This window comes from Solanum stenotomum, chromosome 11 (genome assembly GCF_019186545.1).
Source record: "Solanum stenotomum isolate F172 chromosome 11, ASM1918654v1, whole genome shotgun sequence".
NCBI lineage: Eukaryota > Viridiplantae > Streptophyta > Magnoliopsida > Solanales > Solanaceae > Solanum > Solanum stenotomum.
In genome coordinates this window covers 50,376,266-50,386,281 of record NC_064292.1, presented here as the reverse complement: position 1 = coordinate 50,386,281, position 10,016 = coordinate 50,376,266, and the positions used below count along the sequence as shown (strand labels likewise).

At 34.1% G+C, this 10,016-nt stretch overlaps 2 protein-coding genes across 7 annotated transcripts in view; both read left to right on the top strand.

The window, feature by feature from the left end:
- Nucleotides 1–88: 88 nt before the first annotated feature.
- Nucleotides 89–10,016, top strand: part of LOC125845351 (uncharacterized) — a 174,941-nt gene continuing 165,013 nt past the window's right edge. For 2 of the 6 annotated variants that reach the window (XM_049524849.1, XM_049524848.1), the window contains exon 1: nt 9,098–9,250. In XM_049524849.1, coding sequence (XP_049380806.1) covers nt 9,117–9,250 — 134 coding nt within the window. In that variant the 5' untranslated portion in view covers nt 9,098–9,116. Of the gene's footprint in view, nt 1,931–2,278; nt 2,494–3,426; nt 3,581–4,549; nt 4,840–5,601; nt 5,704–9,097; nt 9,251–10,016 lie in introns of those variants that run through there. The other 4 variants (XR_007444269.1, XR_007444271.1, XR_007444270.1 and 1 more) reach the window with 4 other exon arrangements.
- LOC125844413 (iron-sulfur assembly protein IscA-like 3, mitochondrial) lies at nt 3,437–7,248 on the top strand. Its single transcript, XM_049523730.1, has 5 exons — nt 3,437–3,580; nt 4,596–4,653; nt 4,828–4,839; nt 5,602–5,719; nt 6,911–7,248. Exons 1-5 carry the CDS (start codon nt 3,437–3,439, stop codon nt 7,020–7,022), a joined length of 444 nt encoding a protein of 147 aa, XP_049379687.1. The 3' UTR covers nt 7,023–7,248.

Here is a 10,016-nt window from a genome sequence, read left to right as displayed (position 1 = left end):
TTCAGAGCAACAACAACTCCCCATTACTCTTAACTGTTGCCTCGAAAAGGAACGGATAGATTAAAAAATCCAACGGATTTGATTCTGTAAGTGGAGTTAGCTTTTTCTTGATTTCTTTGTGGCATTTTATCAAACACATAGTGGATGGTAATAAAGCCCACTCTTTCAAGCTAAACACACCTACAAAATACTTATAATTGTCAACAATATTACTAATTCTTGCACAGAGAATTAATGTGGAGTTGTCATCACCATCTACTTTGCGTTTGTGGTTATGTCTTTGATTAGAAAATGCATAAGAACTGAACCATCATCCTTTACGGTTCTAAATCTGTTGAGAGAGAGCAGATGCATAAAACACCTTGAACAAGTTCATACCCACATAATACAAAAGGGTTATGAGCAAGACCATTTTATCATTAACCAGTTTATATCCCTCTGTAATGTGTTTTCGTATGATATATCTTATGCTACAAGTGTGTTTGAGCATGTTATTCAGCCTAATGTTTATGTATGGAATACATTGATTAAAGGGTATAGCAAAAAATCATCTCTTGTTGATTGTTTCGTAGTCTTGAGACAAATGAGAAGAACTGTGAATGTGAAACCTGATGAATTTACTTTTCCGTCGTTGGTCAAATCTTGTTCTAATGTGTTTGCTTTGAGGGAAGGTAAGATTATTCATGGGTTGTTAGTGAGATATGGGATTGATAGTGATGTGTTTGTAGGATCTAGTTTGATTGATCTTTATGGGAAGTGCAAAGAGATTGAGTATGCACGAAGAATCTTTGATGAAATTCCTCTGAAGAATGAGGTTATATGGACTGCGATGATCGTTGGATATGTATATGTTGGTGATATATCAGAAGCAAGGAAGTTATTCGATGAAATGCCACAGAGAAATGTAGCTTCGGGGAATGCAATGATTAGGGCATTCATGAAGTTTGGTGATTTGTCTGGTGCGAAGAAATTGTTTGATAGTATGCCTTATAAGGATGTGGTATCTTTTACTACTATGATTGATGGTTATGCTAAGGCTGGTGACATGGCATCAGCGAGGTTTCTGTTTGATAGGTCTTCTGATAGAGACATAATTTTGTGGTCTGCTTTGATGTCTGGGTATGCTCAGAACGGGCAACCCAATGAAGCTGTCAAAATATTTCACGAGATGTTGTCAATGAATGTTAGGCCAGATGAGTTTATAATGGTAAGTTTGATGTGTGCCTGTTCCCAGTTAGGTCGTCTGGACCTAGCAAATTGGGTAGAACATTATATGAGCCAAAATTCTTTTGATCTTAATCAAGTACATATAGCTTCGGCCCTCGTGGATATGAATGCTAAGTGTGGGAATATGGAAAGGGCAAAAATGTTGTTTGAGGGGATGCCTAAGCGTGATCTAGTATCATATTGTTCGATGATACAAGGGCTGTCTATTCATGGTTGCGGTTCTCAGGCTATAGATTTCTTTGATAGGATGCTGAACGAGGGTCTTGTGCCTGATGATGTTTCCCTAAAGATAATTCTGACAGCTTGTAGTCGTGCAGAACTTGTTAAGGAGGGTTTCCGGATCTTCAGTCTAATGACAACCAAATACTCTGTCAAGCTATCTCCAGATCATTATGCATGCGTAGTAGACCTTCTTGGAAGATCAGGAAAGCTTCAAGACGCATATGAACTTATAAAGTCGATGCCTGTTGAACCTCATGCCGGTGCCTGGGGTGCACTTCTTGGGGCTTGTAAGCTACACTGTGACATTGAGGTTGGGGAGGAGATATCGAATAGACTTTTTGAACTAGAGCCTCAAAATACGGGTAATTATGTGATTTTGTCAGACATCTATGCTGCAGCAAATAGGTGGTTAGATGTTGCACTGTTGCGTCAAAAGATGAGTGAGAAGGGTCTTAGGAAGATACCTGGTTGCAGCAGTTGGGTATGGAACAATCCTTAAAACTTTTATCCTATTATTATTTGTCTTCATGTCCCTTTTTTCATTTTTACTGGTTTTCCCCTTCAGTGATAAATCATTCTTATTACTTTATGGATGTGTTTTGTATGAAGGAAGTCACCCATAATTTAAATTACAATTTCATTAGCAGTACAACCATTGTTGAACAAGCGATATTGCATCAACAAAGACTTAGATGTAGATGTTGGCTGCATGTCATTTGCTCAACAATGGTTTTGCTGTCGAGAAAACACTCTGCCTTGACACTTCTCTTGCTTATTGCTCCAACTTGTAAAAAGGAGATGTCTTTGCTAACAATTAGACTTTCTGCAGGAGACAAATGATGGAATATTTTCCTTAATTAGGTGAAAAATGACAAGGTTTGAGTGACATTCTTTATTAGTAAATGCATTTTGAAAAGTTGGGAATCAACTGATTACTCTGCAGAAGGAAAGGATAGTTGACATTTCTGAATGGAACCCATCTCCCAATTACTTCTCTTTTGCTATGTCCTTTCGTCCCCAACATGAACACTCCTCCATTACCAGGTTTCTTGATTCTACCTCTTCTGTCCTTCAGTTTTTTATGTGAAGTTTTCATCTTTAGCTTTATCACGCACTTCTTTCTTTCTTGTTTGCATAAAGGGTCCATAGCTTTTTTTATGAAAATGCTAGAAATTTATGTTTATCATATAAAATTTTAATCTTTAAGTTTATTCTATACTACTTTGGTTCTTGATTGCACAAATTGTATATAGATTTTATATGAAATGCTAAAAGATTGTGTATAACATGTAAAGGTTTAATCTTTTAGTTAATTGTATACCATTTGGTTCTTGATTGCATAAAGTTTTCAAGGGTCTTATGTTTTATTTGAAGTGCTAAATTGATGTACAACAACAACATACCCTATGGTATCCCACAAAGTGGTATTTGGAGAGGGTAGAGCGTACGCAGACCTTACATCTACCTCTGTGGCAGAGAGGTTGTTTCCGATAGACCCTCGGCTCAAGACGAAAACAATTTAGGAAAAGACGTAATGGAAGTACAAGAGACAATAAAAAATAACAAAAACAACAGATAGTAGTAGAATAGTACTACAACAATAATCCTATAATCGAACTACAATAGATGCATTTCAAGTAAAATGATTTTTAATTTTTATCTGTACTTTTTCCTTCTTGATTGCATAAAGCTGTCTATGGAAGTAAATTTTGAGTTTGTACTTTGTTATACTTGCCTTAATTTTGAATGTGAATATGCACTTTGTATTTCAAGTAAAAGTTTTCATCTGTAGGTTTATTTAAGAATTCTTTAATTTCTCTGTTGCTAAAAGGTGTCTACCAAAGCAATATTTTGAATATGCACTTTGTTTTTACTTGCTTAAGTATATATGGGTGTTTAAAAAAGCTTGTTGAGGAATTTGGTTATCGAGATTACCCCTTTGTAGAAAGTTGAGCGGATTTGTCACTCGTTGATTAGGTTCTTTAAAATGGAAGATCGAAAACGGGCTCTTGTGAGCAGATTGTTGCAGTATGCACTGATACATCAAGTCTTGGGGATCCCATATAACAAAATTGTCATCAGGCGCACTGCTGAGGGGAAACCATACCTGTTATATTTAGAACGTAGTCAGGTACAATGCTGAAAATGCACTAGCTTTTGGTTCTCATTTTTTGTTGAAATTATGTTTTTCATGTTTGCTCGTTGAAGTACCTTATCAGAAGTGTGTCTTTTATCGATAACTATCTGGATTCTTGCATTCTTCCAAGTGTTTCCAGTAGAGTCAAAGATTAGAGGTGTAAAATGACTCGTCCTTGGATGGAATTTCGCTATAATTATTTGCAGTAGCCTTATACTAGAAATATGTTCTATAAAGGTTTATTATCTACTAGACAACTTGCACAAGACAAATACTTGGAATATGACATGAAAAACATGATGTTACCCCCTTTTTCCGGATGGTATATACGAAATTTCCTGCTGTTGTCAATTGATGAATTAGTTTCTCACCAGTGTCAAACACATACTTTCCGTAATATCTGTCGAATAGTTTTTTCTCTTCATTTTAGTCCTGCTTCATCAGCCATGAAGAAAGTTGTCTCTCGGCCAAGTCCTGCTCTTCTCTCCTATTTGAACACCACTTATTTATCAATGAGGAAGTACTCAAGTGATGAATATTGGATATAAGAATTTAATATGTACTGGTTTCTTCTTATACATCTTTTTCCCCTTGTATTAGTGGATGCAGCTGTCGTTCCCATATCCAAATAAACCAACTTATCCAAAGTAGACTCTGTAAAAGCCATGAAGATTAGATAATTGCAACTTTCAAGAACTTACATCTGTTATTTTGATCATATCATACATGGTTTACCAGCATTTACATAACTCGTCTTTGGAAAATTCTCCCAATTACTGATGCTTTCTCATATTTTTCATGTTTATATCATCGATAAAGATTCAGTTTCAGAATAACATATTCTGATTTAGCTGAAAAGATTCTCATTATATATGTTTGAAATTACATTCTTGATGCCAGAGTAACATTGATTGTTTAGTTTGAGTATGTTCTTCATGCTACCTGCTTTGCTGTTGCTTGCAGTCGATATCTTCGCATTTGCAATATCGTTAATCCTATCCTCTTCTAGGAATATGACAAACTGAAGTTGGAGTTGCCAAATTTTAACTTCAATGCATCACATCATGGTGATTTGTGGCTATTGCTTCTGAACCAATATGCCTTGTGGGATTGGATGTTGCTTCTCAAACCATCCCTGAGAAAGAATCAGTGAAAGAATCCATTCAGAGCTTCTCATCATACTTCTCAACGCTGGAATGGTTTAATATAATCAATGCTGGCTCTTCTCGTCAGATTTTGAGTGAGTTTTATAGGTACCTCTCTATTTATAGATCTTATCTAATGCTTTGTAAACGCCACTACTGAAAGCATTTTATTCTTGATTAACCTCAAACTCGTACAGCTATGTGATTTTCAAAGTGTTCTTCCATGTTCGAGTTAGAGATCACAGAGAGAGTGCTATGTATAACTTGTTTTCTCTTCCATTACTCGTTAGAGTTTGGTGTCTCATTTATGGATAAGCCTTGGCTGAATAGATATTCTTTTTTAGAACATTATTGACAAGTTACATAAAGAGAACTTCTCTAAAAGATCTGCTCTTGTAACTGTTTCTGGCATAATTTGAGCTGCACTTAATGTATAATTGGTCTACTGATGATTTAATCTTATTCACACCGAGTGAATTCAGTAGTGTGTATAACTCATCAAATGTGTGCGTTCAGGCACGTCGGAGGTGTAATGGAGTTCACAATAATAGTGTACATTTACTTTGTGCTCAAAGTTTCAATATCCTGCTCTCAACATCTGCATAGAGCTATTCTACCGATTTGTGCAAGCATGTTCCTACAGATTATTCTGCCGATTAATCATAATTTATTACCTTTAGAACTTGCCTATCTTTAGCTTAATAACTGGTGCACCCTCTGTGAAATGTCTTAAAGAAAAGTAAACCATCTTCGAAATTTCTCAAAAGTAAAAGTAAACCATATGTGAGATTTATCGAAGAAAAAGTAAACCATACTTTAAATTTCTTCTGTCACGTGCCGTTGATTTCCAAAATAACCTTGCTTGTACAGATGATAAAGGAAAATTTGACAAGTTGATTGAGGACCAGGGAGTGAAGATGCTGATTGATCCAAAGGCACTAATGCATGTCATAGGTACCGAGATGGATTTTGTTGATGATAAACTCAGGTATGAGATGGCATTTCTGCTTTATATTGTACTAGTATAATTATAGACTTAATGGTCATATGTCATTTATTCATGGTGCTACTGTTGCATTTGTAATCTTTTTCTTATGGTCACTCTTATAAGCTTATTCTTAGAGCTTTCAAATCACAGGATTCAGTACCACTATAAGTATAAGCTAAGATTAAACCAAGTTTAACTTTCAAGTTTTTCCAGCACCGTCTCATGTCATGACATTAAGTATCTCTATGAACTAATATCAAAGCAAGTTAATTTTTTTAGTTTCTCAGTATGATTATGACATAACTTTGATGTTTAATAGGCTGAAGTGAGCTGCAGTCTTTTCTTCTTTCCCTGCAGAGACGAGCTTCTTTTTGTTATTCTACTGAATCTTTCAGTTGCTTTTAAATTAACTTGACTTAGAATTAGGATTTTGCCCAGATGACCTTTGCGACTTGTGTTGTAACTTTCTCTAGATTAGCCTATCATGTACTTTTAGGACTCCACCTTAAGGAAAAATAAGGTGTAACAGAATAGCAATTACATTACTGATTCTCTTTTGCTTGTCATGTCTAGCTATAGTGCAGTCTCTTCCATGTCATATGAAGTCTCATTCTCTTAATACAAATATTACAACGCACCCTCTTTACTCTCTCCTCTCATTGTCTGTGATTCCTATGGATGAGTATAAGAAAATATTCTTTCAAATTATACAGACTTTACCCATGATTCATGTCTTTCCTTTTTTCTGTGAATTACCACCCTTGTTTCCCCCAAACGAACTTTTGTGATGGTGTCTAGAACCGTTGATTGGATAGTGGCTAGCCACATTATGGCCTCCTTGCATCTCCATTTTGATATCCCTACCCTAGCAACATATGTTTTCTCTTTTATTGCCATGGCAGATTAAATGCTGTCGATCCTATCACTTTGTTGCCATGCAATTTAGAATGAGAGGCATATGAACTTCATATACTGATTAACGAGATTGAGTCAAAAATGTAGTTTTTCCTGTTCGATTCATTGTTATCTTTGTCCTTGTGAAACTGATCCACCATGCTTTACTGCATGAATTCTAGTAGCACTAACTTGCATCATCCATTTGCACTCCAATATATTGCTATTCATTAGCCTGGTTTATCGTTATATGTGTCTCATAAGCATCAAAACTGAAATATTTGATTTCATGAACAGATCTGAGTTCATATTTGTCAATCCAAATGCAACTGGACAATGTAGTTGTGGAGAATCTTTCATGACAACAACTAGCTCAGAAGCTGCTAAGCTGCGTGGCAAATCTAGCTGATAGCTTATTATATACTCGTATTATGTACGCTAGTCGTTATATATACACTTAGAAGTGTGAGTATATACTATATAATCGATCTGCAGTAACAAATCAACGATGTTAACGGTCAGAAACAGAAGGTTTTGTTACTTTTTCTCCTTTTTGCCCAAATCCTATGTACATTAGTTGTTGTAACGAATAAGATTTTCTTTGCCATGGAAAGGTGAAAATAGAACAATGAAAATCGAACTCTTACTTATTACGTTGAAGACTCTCACTTGTACCATTAGACTATACGTTTGACATTTGATTAGTGACTGGTAGTTCAGAATTGATATAAAAGGTACATTACACCATAATAAACCATGAAACTGATACAGATGAAGAATATATATATATATCTTATTACCGTTTACACTTTTTTTAGATGAGATGGTCACACAAAATCAACTAGTTTTTTCCGACCGAACTAGATTCTCCTCTTGAGACTTTTTGGACTCAAATTTTAAAATCACTTTCTGCATGGCTGCTTTGAATCTTTTCACCCTTTGCTTGTCATAATCATCTGCTAACTCATTATTCTTCTGAGTAGTGTTGCCACTTGACAATTCATCTTCTTGGCTTGCATGGAATTTGTGTAACTTCACATACTTCATGATGTTTTCCACAAAGTTCTTGAAAGTTGAATGAACTTATAATTAGAAGACTCAAAAATTGGACATAAAAAGACAAAAGAAATGACAATTTTATGCTAAATGAGAAAAGAGCAAAGGATTTTGTTGGTGGTTGGTTGTGTCTTTCATGACGATTGATATATTGATCCAAACAAAAGATGTCATATTGCCGTGATGGGAAAAATGTTGGTTTGTTCAACTATGTAAAAGGTAAAGACAAATTATTATTTGTTTTTAAAAATAATTTGGGGGCAGGGAGGGGAATACAAGGGTGGAGGAATCGAATGAGTGGGAATCAAATGAGAAGGGACAATAGAGTGGGGAATCAAACTTTCACCAGCAAACACGAGACATAGTTAGCTAGTACTTGTATATGTAGGATTGTGCATGAGTCAAACTGGATTGAATTTGAGATTGTCGATTTTATATTTTGATTTTTGGATCTTGTGAAATGTACTCGAAATCCCATCCAAACTTATAAGTTTGATTTGGATTGTTTTAAATATTTTTATTTTGACCTTATAAGATAAGTTGATTCTTCTTGTTACAAGAAAATGTTGTTGGTTCTGCTCATCCGTTTTGGCCACCTAATTAAAGACTGCAAAGCCAAAGAATTGGTAGGCAAATTAATTGTAGATTATGTGAAAGAGACCCTCACACAATCCTATTAGTCAATTAACAAGGTTTTGCTTTCGTAATTTCTTTTTAATTTTAAATTATTACTTACTGAATACAAAAAAATATCATTTTTGTGAGACTAACTTTAGAAAAAAGAAAGAAAAAAAAAAGGAAGTATCATGTAAATTAGGATTAAAAATATAAATACTTTAACTCCATAATTGATGCCCCATCAAATAATGGAAAGAATATTTCCTTCTTTTGCTAGAGAGAATTGATAATGGAAATAATTCGCGTAAGAAATACTTAAATTGATTTGTATCATATCATGTAATACACCGTTTATGTATTATGACTTTTAATATTCTTGAATTGATTTGTATTATATCATGTAGGACAGAGTTTATACAACTTTCAATAGAGATATAACTTAAAATCTTTATCATAACTTGTAAACAATTAAAAGTTATATATACAACTTATTTTTCAGAAGGCACTTATTAAAATATCTTATATTTCGATCTCACATGTAAAAATTAAATTTATGCCTGAATTGTGGTGGAGTTATAAGTGTTTCTTTAATCACATTTTGGATTTGAATTCTCCTTAATGATGGTGTTGGCTTTGTTTGAACAAGTTTTACTACCTATTCAATTTGAATTTAATCGTGCTCCAATGCGAATATCAGACGAGACAAAAAAAAAAAAAAAGACAAAGGTCATTCTTGTAATTACAATTGAATTGGAACTGGTCAGCAACAATTTATTAAGAAGAGAAGTTGAAATTCAACAGTTTTTTCTTTTCTCTGTAAGTTTTGGAAATGGAAATGGAAATGGAATTGGAGAAGGGTGTCCATAGATGGATAGTTAACATTTCTGAATGGAACCCATCTCCCAATTACTTCTCTTTTGCTATGTCCTTTCTTCCCCAACATGAACACTTCTCCATTACCAGGTTTCTTCCAATTCTGTCCTTTTTGTTTTTTTATGTAAAGTTTTCATCTTTAACTTTGTTAAACACTTATTTCTTGATTGACTGCATAAAGGGTCCATGGATTTTTTATGAAATGCAAGAAATTTATGTTTTATCAATATAAAGTTTTAATCTTTAAGATTTTTCTATACTACTTTGGTTCTTGATTGCATAAATTGTATATAGATTTTATATGAAATGCTAAAAAAATTGTGTATATCATGTAAAGCTTTTATCTTTTAGTTTATTGTATACCATTTGGTTCTTGGTTGCATAATGTTTCCAAGGGTTTTATGTTTTATTTGAAGTGCTAAATTGATGTATAGCAACAACATACCCTATGTTATCCCACGGAGTGTTATCTGGAGAGGGTAGAGTGTACGCAGACCTTACATCTACCTCTGTGGTAGAGAGGTTGTTTTCGATAGACCCTCAGCTCAAAGACAAAAATAGTTAAGAAAAAGATGTAATGGAAGTACGAGACAATAGAAAATAACAAAAACAACAGATAGTAGTAGAATAGTACTACAACAATAATCCTATTATCGAACTACAATTGATGCATTTCAAGTAAAATGATTTTTAATTTTTTCTGTACGTTTTCCTTCTTGATTGCATAAAGCTGTCTATGGAAGTAAATTGTGAGTTTATACTTTGTTATACTTGCCTTAATTTTGAATTGTGAATATGCACTTTGTATTTCAAGTAAAGTTTTCATCTTTAGGTTTATTCTAGAATTCTTTAATCT

What these genes read in the sequence shown, in the direction of transcription:
- LOC125844413 (XM_049523730.1), top strand. Translation starts at nt 3,437, where the DNA reads ATGGAAGATCGAAAACGGGCTCTTGTGAGCAGATTGTTGCAGTATGCA. An exon ending in TATATTTAGAACGTAGTCAG is followed by an intron (nt 3,581 to 4,595) that starts GTACAATGCTGA and finishes ATCCTCTTCTAG; the next exon opens with GAATATGACAAACTGAAGTT. An exon ending in TTTGTTGATGATAAACTCAG is followed by an intron (nt 5,720 to 6,910) that starts GTATGAGATGGC and finishes TTTCATGAACAG; the next exon opens with ATCTGAGTTCATATTTGTCA.